We start from the raw sequence: 14,686 nt of genomic DNA on the forward strand, positions 1-14,686 counted from the left end.
TAACGCTGCAAAGCTTCCAGTGTTTTGAAATCGGCCATCACTATATAAGGCAAGGCAAGGCAAGGCATTGTTTTGTTTTTTGCTATAAGTCGTTATTTTGTTTCTTGGTGCACCAAAAATATTCTTGTCACTTTATAATATTAATATTGATCCACTGTACTCACATGAACTGATTTAAATATGTTTTTAGTACATTAATGAGAGAGGAAATGGCTATGCAGGCCTCACAGAGCTATCGGATTTCAACAAAAATATCTTAATTTGTGTTCCAAAGATGAACGAAGGTCTTACGGGTGTGGAACGGCATTAGGGTGAGTAATAAATGACATTATTTTCATTTTTGGATGAACTAACCCTTTAAGGTAGCAGGCAGCTCATAAGAGCCAAATTCTACCTCTTATAGAGGGGGGAGGGGACAAACAAAACCCACACCGTCCCACTACCATGATCACATCCATTCTGTTTTTACAGTAACTTCACGCGGTCAACTGATGTGTGATGATGAGTAACACACCCTTTTAGCCTGATCAGGGAACCCACACAGCGTAGGTGTACAACCCAGGAGAACTTCAAGCATCTCTCAGCAAATATAGTTCAGACAAATATAAAATTTCTGTCATCATTACTAACCCTTATGTCATTCCAAACCCATATACCTTCTGTTCATCTTGAACACAAATTAAGATACTTTTAAAGATACTTTTAATATTCTCTCATCCTTTTTGTCCATCCACTGAAAGTCCACACAACTAAAACTTTCACACATTAAAAACTCCAAAAAGACATTGTAAAAGTAATCCATATGAATCAAGCGGTTTAATCCAGATCTTATTTTATAACGATTTATATGGTTGCTTTTATTCACATGTAAACATATAAAAACATTTATCAACGCACATAAAGAACAGCAAATTTGGAAAACGGAAGCACAAACGTGCTTGCTTGACACACGAGAACATATGAGGTTTGTTTTCACATGTCACACAAGTATGTTTTAGCTTATGCAAGGTTTGTTTTCATTCGTCAAGCAAGTTCGGTTGAGATTAAGATCCTTAATGAGCGAACGAAGGTACGCCTGCCCGGAGAAGGTCCTCAAGGGACATTTGCCCAGTATGTGGAGTGGGTGCTCCTAGACTGTGGATCCCACTTCAGCATCTGCGAGCCAGAGCCAACCGCCATGTCTGTCCCACAGCTAGAGCCTACCACCAGAGCTCACACACACTGCCCAGCCAATCCCAGAGCCAGGAAAAGACCATTGCCTGATAGATCTGTGGTTCACGGATCAAGGTCCCACCCTAGTCCCCACCCTCAAATGAACAAACTCCAGTCCCATCCAGCTGTTTAGATCTTCCGGTCTCATACGGAGCCCTTCCTCCTCCATTGTTCCTCTCCTATACGCTGGCTCAGTCCAGTCCCCTGGATCCACCCCCTAAGCTAGCTCTCAACTCTCCAGGTCTACCTTAGGCCTCCCAATCTCCAGCTGCTCATGACGTTGCAGATTCCCCTGCTTCACTTCGGTCATCCAGGCCAATGAATCCCCCTCGACCTGTCAGCCCATCAGCCCTGCCCAGGCACTGCGCTCCTTTGGCTCAACCGTGATCCATCAGCCCTCTGGCTCCACCGGGCTCTGCCAGTCAGTTCCCAGGTTCTGCCAAGACCTTCCCCCAAATCTCCACCCTGGCTTCTCCCTCTGATGGCTTCGCTATGGGTTCATCCTCCACTGGCTCTCCGAAGGTCCCCTAAACCCCCTCCCTCCCTCCCTCCTTCCCTCCACCATTGGACTTGCAGTTACGACACGAGGATGCACCTTCCGGGAGGGTGAATTATGTCCTGGCTACATTCTGTTTGCTCTTATTTTGACATTCTGTTCCATTTGTAGCTAGTTCCTGTTTCCCTACTCTGTTTTCTTGGTTTTCTGATTATCGCCTTGTTTCTTTTTTTCACACCATTTAAAATGTCTACCTTAAAATGTCTACCTTTAAAATTGTCCAGGCTACTTCCCTACTATATAGGTTTTTACCTATATAGTAGGGAAGTAGCCTGGACAATTGGACAGCCTGGAAAAAAAAAAACTGAAAAAAAGTATTATATCCAAATTCACAGTATTCCTAAAACAGTAGGTGAAAAGTACCCAGATTACTTACTACTTTTGGTAGGCTCTAGGAGAAGATTTGTGAATGGCAGTGAAGCGACACAACTGACGCTTTAATAGTCACATGATAATGACAACATGATGGATGTAGTACCCCCGGACTATATTCATTCCACACACTTTCATACTATATAGAACAGGGGTGTCAAATTCAGTTCCTGGAGGGCCACAGCCCTATACAGGGTTTAACTTCGACCTTAATTAAAGGCAGCTAATCAAGTCCTTCAGGCTTATTTGAAAACTGTAGGTATGGAGCAGGGTTGGAACAAAACTCTGTAGGACTGTGGTCCGCCAGGAGGAGTTTGACACTGCTGATATAGAACTTACTTTTTTTAGTTGTTTCAAACTAAATACTTATTCTAAGAAGTACATGCTCTGAGAGTATTCAATTTTGGACAAAGCCATTCTCTTTAACGTACGTCATGGATTCACGACGGGCACTTTCATATATTCCAGTTGATATTTATGAAAAATAAACACATTTTGTTGAAAATTATTTAAATGTTTTAAACTGTATTTTACTGTAGGATACATAAAATGCTATCTATAAAATTAGCCTTAGCGACACAAAGAAGTTTGCAATTTTATTTAAAATATGTTTGAAAATTCAGTCACACTTTATTTTAGGTTTCCTTGTTACAGTGTAATTTTACACTTAAATACTGAGTAATATTAATTAACAACATGTACTTACTGTGGGGTTAAAATGTTACTGAAATTTAATTTCCATCACAGTTGAATAGATCAAAAAATTAATTTAAGAATTACATTGATTGCTTCAGAAAAAAAAAAAAAAAAAAAAAAAAACTGAATTCTCTTGTGATGCAATATATATATACTGTTGGACACTGTAGAAAAAAATAGTCCACAGGGGTAAACATGGCCAAGTTTGAAAAAACACCCTCATGGTTAAGCTTTTTCATTAAGCATAATGCCTTTTCTTTTTGTCCATTAGGGGGATATATCTGTTGACTCATTTGGCTTTGATCTGAGGAGAGAATCCTCCCTTTGGAACAGATCTCATTATAAATGTGTAAGACGGTAATTAACCAGCTCCTATAAGGCTAATTATAGTAAGCCCACAACAACTTACGCAAATACTGATTTAGTCATTGTGAATCCAGAACTACCATTAAATAAAACATGAACAGAATCAATGATCATGGGATACGCTGTTTAAAGGACAAACAGTGAATGCCTTTCCTGAAAGAAACACCCTGAACACACTAATGCACAATTTTCTGAATCTACAAATTTGAGCATCACACAATTAGAGAGAATACACCAACGATATTAACCACCCACACACAATGCTTTAGTTTTCAATTTGGATAAATAAAGAACAAATAATACAGGGAAATTCTGTTTGGCTGATTAGTCAGTTCAGATTTCTTCCTATTGTTTCTCCCCAAGCAGAGTTGTTTAATAAGCCACAGACTACAGACATTGGGGAGTCCCTGGCACCAGTCGCTGACAGGATCTGGGGTGCCATGGGTTATTATGATGTATCCCAGAAGAAGAACTCAGCCTCAGTCATTGGATTGGATGGACCCCTGATATCTTCACTAGCAGCCAGGAGGCATTAAGTTAACTACCAGAAACAAATTAAACAGTGACCTGAGTTAACCAACAAAGCCTCAAAGACAGCAAACAGCCTCCAGGCAAGCTTACTAAAGTGATCCCCCTAGCATTGTACAAAGGTCTTTGTTATTTAAGCCATTTAACGTAGTAACAAACATCTAACTGGGTTATGTATGCCTTTTAAATTAAAGATGTATACTACTCAGCCCAAGTGTCTACATAAAACTGTATTCGCAACTCAATTTACTTCTATACCGTGACAAATTTTTGAGATTAACAGAATATTTAATGAGGAAAAAAAGGTTGGGTGAAACTAACCCTAGTGAAAAGTATGTTTTTAAAAAGTGTACTTATTATGTAAATAATAGACTTGAAAAGAATATACTTAAGTGTGAGCTGAATGTATATTTTCATACACTTAATTACATGCTAATTTAATTAAAAATGTACTATAGTTTAAATTTATATTAAATGCAATAAGATGAAATTTTGAGTACTTTTTGACCCACTTAAGTAGGACTTAAGTACATCTTGTAATTTCATAATTACTCCATTTGTCTTTTAAATATGGTTGTAAATATGAATGTACTGACAAGCATTTATGGTAAATTAAAATATACTTTAATGTAATTTATATTGAAATGTATATTGCCATGTATTTAAATATATTTGTAATTACAATTATAAAGATGAAGTGGCAATTTAGTACATTTAAAATATATGAAACTAAAATATGTGACATTGAATAACACTACTGTTCAAACTATAATCAAGTACTTTATATGCTTTAGTATGTTAGTCAAAACATTAAACTAAGTGTACTTTTTTAAACTTTATCCCCCGGTTTCACAGACAAGGCTTAAGAATAGTCCCAGACTAAAATGCATGTTTGAGTTGTTTTAACTGAAAGCAACTTGAACGGACATATCTTAAAATATGTCAGTGCCATTGTTTTGTCTCAAGATGCACATTGGTAATGTTTTTGTTTTTTTTTCTTTTCTTTTTTTTTTTCAAAGACATGTTTATAAAAGCTACTTAAATGCCCTAATTGAACTAAGGCCTAATCCTGGCTTAATATAAGCCCTGTTTGTGAAACCGGGCTAATGAGTTTAAAAATGTACTTTAAAGTAAATCTTTTAATTTGACAAAGTGCACTTTTTAAATGTGTACTTAATTGTGTTAAGAAACAGTCATGAACTCTTTAAGTACATTTAAGTTGGCTTTTATTTCATTAAAATTATATTATCTGCAGTTTTTTGAGAGGAAAAAGACATTTTTGAAAAAGTCTTTTTTAATACTTTTAAAATTTGAAGTATGCTACAAATGCACATTCAACACATTTCTTCATGGCAATTCACAAAGAATTGCAGTCCTACGAGGCCTCATGGCACTACTCTTATCGGAGGCACCCCTTATCACAGTTTCAATTACAAGGGATATAGTTATGAGAATAAATTCATATTCATATGCGCATATTGCAAGAGACAATAACATACCACGAGAGAATACAACATCACAGCTGCGATAAGTTGTTCAAAAGACTCTTGTCAGTGCTGACAAGGTGTCATGAAAAGATTTTCTCTTTTCTTTGTTCATTTCATACTGTGCCACCAGTCAGCAGCACACATTCAAGCACTGTTCTATAAGTTTCTATGTTCATTTTACATGTGTAGTGGCTTGTGTTTTTTTTTTTTTTTTTTTTGCTAGGATTTTCTCAGTTTGAGGCTTCTGGTAGTCAGACACCCTGAGGCACTGGCTTCATTGGCCATCCATCCTTGGACTTGTTTTTATCTGCTGGGAACTGATTGGGTCATGAAAAGTGAGCATTCCAGACCTGAATGCGAGTCAGCTGAGGAGGAGTACTCTCTTCCTGAAATACCTCCGGCACCCACTTTTGATGAGGTATTTTGAACAGGAAGAGGAGGCTGGAGGTTAAATTCACCCTCTAGAGCATCTTGGTGTGTTAAAATGGTAACACTTCCTTGTGTTGTTCAATTTTGGCTACTACTACTGTACTTCATTGTATTAAAGTGCCCATATAATGACCAAGTTCATCATTTTATTTTGGGGTATGATTCATGATTTAAAAAAAAAAACACGTTTAAAAAAACCCCACATTTTTCTCATACTTATACATTGCTGCAGCACTTCTTTTCATCTTCTGCCAGAAACACTTTGTTTCAGATTAGCCTGCCTTCCGAAAAGCCCAGTCTGATCTGATCGGTCAGCTGGTGCATTCTTGTTATTGGTCAACCGCTTAAAGTGTGTGTCAGAAATGTAACGCCCCTTACCGTGATCAAGTTTCATCTCCCGAGGCTTCATGAGCAGCTTTAAACAGTATTATATCTATGGTAACTATGGTGTCAATATCATAAGTGCATACAATCGCCATACATGCGAAATCAAATACTTCTCTACTATATGCGAATAAACTTTACGCCAAAAGAGTATGTCCGAATGCACAGTATTCGAAAAACAGTAGGAGAAAATCCTCGAATGACCTACTACTCCCGCAGAGATTCTGAAGTGCGCATTTGAGAAACACTTTACTATCCCATGAGGATTTATGAATGGAAGTGAAGCAACACAACTGACTCTGGTTGGTCACGTGACAGTAACAACATGACGGATGTAGTTAATTTCATACTAGCCATATTCAGACTTTATAGAGCTTTTTTTTTTTTTTTGTATGGTAAATTTAAATTTAAATGCAGTAATACATGGAATGTTTTCTCTCACAGCAAAGAAAAAAGAAGAAAAAAAACAGCATCACCTCACCATAGCAAAATCACTTACTGACTGACAGTGGGCCAAAGAAGCCAGTAGGTGAGCATTATGTAAATGTGAAACATGTTGATGTAGCTAAGTAACTGAAATAATGGCAAGACTACAAACAAGGCATTTCAGGTAGGTGTTTTCTGTTGGAGAGATGAACTCCTTTTCGCATGGACTTTGTGTTTTGTAACTTTGCAGAATGTTTATATGCACAAACAGCTATATTACACACTAGAACAAAGGTAAAATAAAGTATAATACATGCCCTTTAATGGGGTTTCAATTGTTTAAACTGGTTTGAATCGGACAAACTTAAATTAAATTTACTTTTTTGAGTATTTAGCACTTTCTTTTTCTTTCAAGTTCACAGAACTGATATATTTTAAGTAAACTGAACTGTTTCATTGTTTTGAGTTTTATGACCTTATTTCTTGTCATTTAGGGGGCTTTCACACTGGGCTCATTTGCCGCGGTCCGAGCCTGCACTGTAAAATGTAATATGCTATATCTACTCCATAAAATTTTGGCAACAGATTACAAGCAATATTATTAATTAAATTCAACAAATAGAATTGAGTTAGAATTAATCATATTAATTCCTTAAATGTCAACCATTTAAAACAAGTAAAATTTAAACAAAATATCTGAATAACAGACAGACGTCAAAGATGAATTAAGAACTCTTTATTTTTTATTTCCAACATTGAAGGAAAGAGAAACACATGAATTAACAGAGGTTTAGATGTTGATGTTATTGTTTGGTCGCCATTGTGGTGATCAGTGTTTCAATTAGTTGTTCACTTTGACTCTTTGCTTTTTATGTCAGTTTGCTGTTTTTGTAATGGTGTTTGTTAATTTTACACATTTTAAATGGTTGACGTGTGCGGCTGCGCGCTCCAGTAACTTTCCACGCTCCACAGGCGCCGCATGCAATGTTTTTGTCAGGAGACAGGAGTAACAACTGCAGATTATGAGTTACCTGCGGTGAGTCCGACATAATGAATCCACTAACACGACACAGCGAATGCCGGTGGTAAACACTCCTGTTCCAATACTCGTGCACGAGTTTTGGGAGGCATTCCCTCGAAATGAGCTGTGAAGGATGGGGGTTGTTCTTACGCATGCACTCATTTCAAAAACTCAGTAACAGTCTTTGGTTTCTCAGTTGACGAAAAGATCCTCTTTAGCACCTTTAATGTTTTGTTATGCTAATTTAGAAGAGTTTTAATGTGGGTTTTTGGTGAGTTACCATCTTGGTGACAAGTGGTGTATGTGGCTTGGTTTAAGAGCAAGTAAGATAAATGCTTTATATTGCTGTGCTCATACAGCAAGTGTTATACCATACTATTGTTAACATGTTAGCAACTGAGCAAGTTAGCATTTTCTGAATTAGCTTGTTAATATAGCTAGCTAAGTTTTCATTAATAAAAATGTTTATAATTAGGTTACATTTTAAATTAAATGTATGAATTAGTGTACTCAAACATTTAAAGTTAAGAATCATTAAAATGTATCCACCTGTTTCCGCGGGCGCTACTGTAAAAGAGAACGTGGGTACAACTTCCGGTGAGGCGCCGGAAGCAGAATATCAATGGTATTTTGTGTTCTAATTAGCAAAGAGGCTAAGTGTTTTTTGGATCATTGTTTACTTTGTAAAGTTTCAAATCTTTATGAGAGATGTAGTTACGGTGCTCAGGGACAACATCTCAGTTTACTACATTAATATCACAATACAATAAACAGTTTTCGTGCCCTTAATTGCTCTTTACTTTACTGACCTTCCACAAAAGTGCTGCTGCATGACTAGAGCATCTGCAATACATGAACAACCCGCTGTCTGTAGCTACTTCCCGTCACTGATGCTAGCACCAAAGCCTTATGATGTTATTGACTCCTAACGTGCGTGCCAGAGCCAGTCGCGTTTCCACTGTATGCGATGCTAAAGGCTACTTATGTTAACCACTGCGATAATACACTTATGGAAAATATCAGAGACTGCTTGAGGAATGAAGACAGTTCTTATGTGATTATAATCGTGTATTTATTTGGTTTAATGTTTTATCTGTCTCTTCCCTGTGCTTGTTGATTCCTGACAAATGCATATTTCACAGATTCACACTCCGGTTAACTCGTTTAACTCATAACTCTTGTTGTCTTCTCATGAGCTCCCTCTGTTGCTCTGGCTGAAAGGATCAGGATAGACGGAGAGATCGCGCAAACATCCTCGGATATCAATCATCGCATAATTTAGAGGAAAATAAATAGAAAGTCTCAGAAAAGTGACGTAAACATAGGGTATGTTATCAATATATTTCTAAATGTGTAAGCCTTTAGATTTAAAAGCCTTAATGGAATTGTTTTTTGCATTCTTGTGATCGCAAATAAATGGAAGCAGGCCTAACTGAATAGGTCTGTGTTTTCTTTTTATGTCAATATAAATATCAGTTAGATTTAGCATGATTGATGTGCACTCCAGACATAAATTAATACATTACTATTACTGTAAAAAAAATTTTTATTGTAAAACATTGTTCAAATATTGATGCCGGAATCTTAAATCTTTAAGTAAAAAACAAACGTTCGCAAGTTTGGATCGTTAAATCTTGAATCACTGTCAACTGTTGAATGAATGAGTGTCACGTCCAGCTTGTTTACTTCGAACCGGAAGACGCTCCCACGTTTGACGCAAGGCCTCATGGGGCGTAGGAAACTTGTGGATAGTGCAAAATAAAAATCTGCCAGTTCTGCTTACTTAAACTTTGAATTTCTTAACTTAAAAATTTTGAGGCAACTGATTACCTCCATTTTTTTGTTTTGCCAACTTATTCGGGTTTACAGTTCGATTAATTCAATTAATATATTAATTATTGGCATGTTTTTTTTTTTTTTTTTTAGGTAGCCTAAAACAATACCTAAATAGCCATTTGGGTATTGGTTAAAATTACCAATGGCCTGCACAGCCTATGTGATATCACCCAAAAAGGATAGTAAGAGGCAGAGCAAATCATTCTGAAGAAAGATTACAAAAGCTCAGAAGTTACAAAGTCAAAAATCAGTCACTAACTTTCAGAGACGTTCTGCATGCACTAAATTCCAAATAAGAAAAATTGCAAACCTACATGATAATGTCCACCTCCATCAGCAGGAACACCAGCACTTACCTGTCGTAATCCTGGCAGATCTCCCCCACGGCTATCAAAGCTTTCAGATACTCGTTCGGCTGATACGGGTTGATGTAGTGCAGGGAACAGCTATTGCGAGGGTCCCCATTGGACGCCGTGAAGTCAATAGCAACCTAGAAAGATAAACGTATGACACACTCTTGATAAAACTGCAAAATGCAGGACAAAAATGTTATGGGTTACATAATCTGATCGATCGTCAAATACGCTTAATCATTTTAGTTTTACGCCTGGAACAATAGTTGTCTCCATTGTAGAAAATTGAAAGGAAATGTCTGTCTACAAAAAGCCAAGCACTCAAGAGCTGTCTTTCCTAGGAAGCTACACAAAACCTGACTAGAACAGTTCTGCAATCAAGTGCCCATCTGTATAAATAATTAAAGTGCTTAAAATTGACAAAATGTACATTTTATTTGCTTAGAGGCATGCCGATTGTATAGTCATTCATCAAGCAGATGTTATAATCCAAAATAGCACAAACGGTTACCATATGCTCTGTAATACAGAGATACAGCTCATATCCCAGTAAACACTCAATATAATATATTAAACCACTGCATTACACTTAAATGAAGATCCTATGTGAATCCTGCACCACTCCAACTATTCACTATGAGGCTTTCACTCCTTGACATCTGATTTTCTTTCATTTTAACAGGCAACGGGAGAATTCAGATATTTAAATAATGAATATTCGATTGGATTCATTAATAATCTTGGCCCATTTTACTGCTCTAAAAGGGGGCATGAGGTGGGGGACCTAAAACAGTTTGGATGAGGTATTAATTTGTTCTGTTGCCTCCAGCCGTGAAACAATCACATTCTTACTCAAGAGTAGCTGGTCAAAAAATGTAACAAAATGACAAATGTGAATGGGGATGAAAAAACATATTCTGATCTTGTTTTAAGAATAATTAGCTATTTTTTCTAGTGAACAAGACAAAAAACCTTTTGCAGGATGACTCACAAAATCATGTATAATCTACTATAACTGAGCTGCTTTGCTGTGAGGAAGCAGTTACCGGTCCAGCTCGTCTGGCAAAAATATCTACATGCTTGGTGGTGAACATGGGCAGTAAATCTGTGAAGGGTCTGGATCGCACTGTGGTGCTAAATGTGGAGCGCACTGCTGTTCCCACTTACTGTGAAGTGTATTTGGCAGCCCCCCATGATGTAGTCCAGGAAGGAATAGACTCTGTGAAGCTGCAAATGAAGAATGGAGGGTGAGTCTCAGAAACCTTGCCACATTTATTTGCAAAACTATCTGCAAAATTTCAGCCTCTGGAATTTTACTCAGATCCATATCAAACACACACATACTGTACATGAGATATGAAGCAACTCACAAAAAGTGCAACTTACATAGCATACAAAACATCAAGAAAAGTGGTACCATGTTTTTTTGTTTGTTTTTTTTTTGTTTTTTGGGGGGATACCATGAAAATGTTGAAAACCACGAAAATACCATGAAATTACACCATTACTGTACCATGGTACCACCACAGACAATCATTTTTGTATGGTTATACGCATTGTTGGAGGTAATGCATTACAAGTATTGTGAGATATGTAATCAGATTACTTTTTTCAAGTAACTAGTAAAGTAATACATTACTTTTAAATCTACAAATAAGTAACGTAAGTTACTTTGTTTTCCAAATTATAGACTGACACCTCTGCATGTTGAGAGAAATGGGGAGAAAGAGGCAGAGGAGTTGTGTGCGCTGTGTAAATATGATGGTTATTGTAGTTGTTGTTGAACTTTCTTCTCCTGCGTCCCATTGTTCTGAAAAATCCAGAATGGCAGCACAGCTGAAAGGTTTGTTTGAGCTGCGCCCTCTACTATACAGGTGTGAATTTGCATTTCCTTCAGCCTGAGGCTTATTCATTTCACATTTGGTGTGAAAGGGCCTTTAGATTTGCCAAAATATTACTTTTTGTTATTTAAAACAGACAAACAAGTCCATTCCAGGTGAGAAAAAGAAACACAAAAGTAATGTAATGCATTACTTTCCATAAAAGTAACTAAGTAAAGCAATAAGTTACATTTTAGGGAGTAACGCATATTGTAACGCATTTTAAAAGTAACTTTCCATAACACTGGTTATACAGCATAAATTCCAACTCTATTCTATACGAGTTTATGCTGGTTTGGTGCTGGTGAAGCTGGTGGACCAAGGTGCTGTCAAATTAGATGCCTGGAGGGGACTCTGTATAAAAATGATTGCCATTACTACTGCCATTATATATTGTCATTATTATTAATAATTAATTATTATTATTAAATGCTATTTTTTTTTTTTATTTATTCTCATCCATTTATTTCATCTGTTCAAGGTATTTATTGTCATTCTGTACATGTTGACACATGAGAATGAAATATATACAAAGGTCTAGCGGCATACTGTATAGAAACTATTGATTTCTAAAAGGCAGTCAGAAAATGGAGATGATAGCAGGGACACACACACACACACGTCACTTTCACAGCATCTGTCTAAAGCTCAACAAGTGGAATACATATATAAATACAACTACAAACCCGATTCCAAAAACGTTGGGACACATTGTGTATAAAAAATAATGCAATAATTTACAAATCTCATAAACTTATATTTTATTCATAATAGAATATAGATAACATATCAAATGTTGAAAGTGAGACATTTTGAAATGTCATGCCAAATATTAGCTCATTTTGGATTTCATGAGAGCTACACATTCCAAAAAAACTGGGACAGGTAGCAATAAGAGGCCGGAAAAGTTAAATGTAAATATAAAGAATAGCTGGAGGACCAATTTGCAACTTATTAGGTCAATTGGCAACATGATTGGATATAAAAAGAACCTCTCAGAGTGGCAGTGTCTCTCAGAAGTCAAGATGGGCAGAGGATCACCAATTCCCCCAATGCTGTGGCGAAAAATAGTGGAGCAATATCAGAAAGGACTTTCTCAGAGAAAAATTGCAAAGAGTTTGAAGTTATCATCATCTACAGTGCATAATATCATCCAAAGATTCAGAGAATCTGGAACAATCTCTATGTGTAAGGGTCAAGGCCGGAAAACCATACTGGATGCCCATGATCTTCGGGGCCCTTAGACGGCACTGCATCACATACAGGAATGCTACTGTAATGGAAATCACAAAATGGGTTCAGAAATACTTCCAGAAAACATTGTCGGTGAGCACAATCCACCGTGCCATTCGCCGTTGCCAGCTAAAACTCTATAAGTCAAAAAAGAAGCCATATCTAAACATAATCCAGAAGCGCAGGCGTTTTCTCTGGGCAAAGGCTCATTTAAAATGGACTGTGGCAAAGTGGAAAACTGTTCTGTGGTCAGACGAATCAAAATTTGAAGTTCTTTTTGGAAAACTGGGATGCCATGTCATCCAGACTAAAGAGGACAAGGACGACCCAAGTTGTTATCAGTGCTCAGTTCAGAAGCCTGCATCTCTGATGGTATGGGGTTGAATGAGTGCATGTGGCATGGCAGCTTACACATCTGGAAAGGCACCATCAATGCTGAAAGGTATATCCAAGTTCTAGAAAAACATATGCTCCCATCCAGACACTGTCTCTTTCAGGGGAGACCTTGCATTTTCCAACATGACAATGCCAGACCACATACTGCATCAATTACAACATCATGGCTGCGTAGAAGAAGGATCCGGGTACTGAAATGGCCAGCCTGCAGTCCAGATTTTTCACCCATAGAAAACATTTGGCGCATCATAAAGAGGAAGATGCGACAAAGAAGATTTAAGACAGTTGAGCAACTAGAAGCCTGTATTAGACAAGAATGGGACAACATTCCTATTCCTAAACTTGAGCAACTTGTCTCCTCAGTCCCCAGACATTTGCAGACTGTTATAAAAAGAAGAGGGGATGCCACACAGTGGTAAACATGGCCTTGTCCCAACTTTTTGAGATGTGTTGATGCCATGAAATTTAAAATCAACTTATTTTCCCTTAAAATGATACATTTTCTCAGTTTAAACATTTGATATGTCATCTATGTTGTATTCTGAATAAAATATTGAAATTTGAAACTTCCACATCATTGCATTCTGTTTTTATTCACAATTTGTACAGTGTCCCAACTTTTTTGGAATAAGGTTTGTATATATATATATATATATATATATATATATATATATATATATATATATATATATATATATATATATATATATACACACCGATCAGGCATAACATTATGACCACCTTCCTAATATTGTGTTGGTCCCCCTTTTTCTGCCAAAACAGCCCTGACCCGTTGAGGCATGGACTCCACTAGACCCCTGAAGGTGTGCTGTGGTATCTGACACCAAGATGTTAGCAGTAGATCCTTTAAGTCCTGTAAGTTGCGGTCCCAGCAGAACATTGCCCAAAGCATCTCCCTGCCTCTGCCAGCTTGCCTTCTTCCCATAGTGCATCCAGGTAAGTGACGCACACGCACACGGCCATCCACGTGATGTGAAAGAAAACGTGATTCATCAGACCAGGCCACCTTCTTCCATTGCTCTGTGGTCCAGTTCTGATGTTCACGTGCCCATTGTTGGTGCTTTCGGCGGTGGACAGGGGTCAGCATGGGCACCCTGACTGATCTGCAGCTATGCAGCTCCATACGCAACAAACTGAAGCACTGTGTATTCTGACACCTTTCTATCAGAACCAGCATTAACTTCTTGAGCAATCTGAGCTACAGTAGACTGTCTGTTGGATCGGACCACATGGGCCAGCCTTCACTCCCCATGTGCATCAATGAGCCTTGTCCGCCCATGACCCTGTCGCCGGTTCACCACTGTTCCTTCCTTGGACCACTTTTGATAGATACTGACCACTGCAGACCGGGAACACCCCACAAGAGCTGCAGTTTTGGAGATGCTCTGACCCAGTCGTCTAGCCATCACAATTTGGCCCTTATCAAACTCGCTCAAATCCTTACGCTTGCCCATTTTTCCTGCTTCTAATACATCAACTTTGAGGACAAA

At 37.6% G+C, this 14,686-nt stretch overlaps 1 protein-coding gene across 1 annotated transcript in view; it reads right to left on the reverse strand.

Annotated features, from left to right (window-relative positions):
• cpne7 (copine VII) overlaps nt 1-14,686 on the reverse strand; it is a 78,472-nt gene that overhangs the window by 21,841 nt on the left and 41,945 nt on the right. Inside the window, exons 9-10 of the mRNA XM_067401409.1 lie at nt 10,834-10,893; nt 9,670-9,803 (exon numbers count right to left, since the gene is read on the reverse strand). Of these exons, the coding sequence (XP_067257510.1) occupies nt 9,670-9,803; nt 10,834-10,893 (194 nt within the window). The remainder of the gene's footprint in view (nt 1-9,669; nt 9,804-10,833; nt 10,894-14,686) is intronic.

The sequence above is a fragment of the Chanodichthys erythropterus genome, chromosome 11 (assembly GCF_024489055.1).
Source record: "Chanodichthys erythropterus isolate Z2021 chromosome 11, ASM2448905v1, whole genome shotgun sequence".
NCBI classification, from domain to species: domain Eukaryota; kingdom Metazoa; phylum Chordata; class Actinopteri; order Cypriniformes; family Xenocyprididae; genus Chanodichthys; species Chanodichthys erythropterus.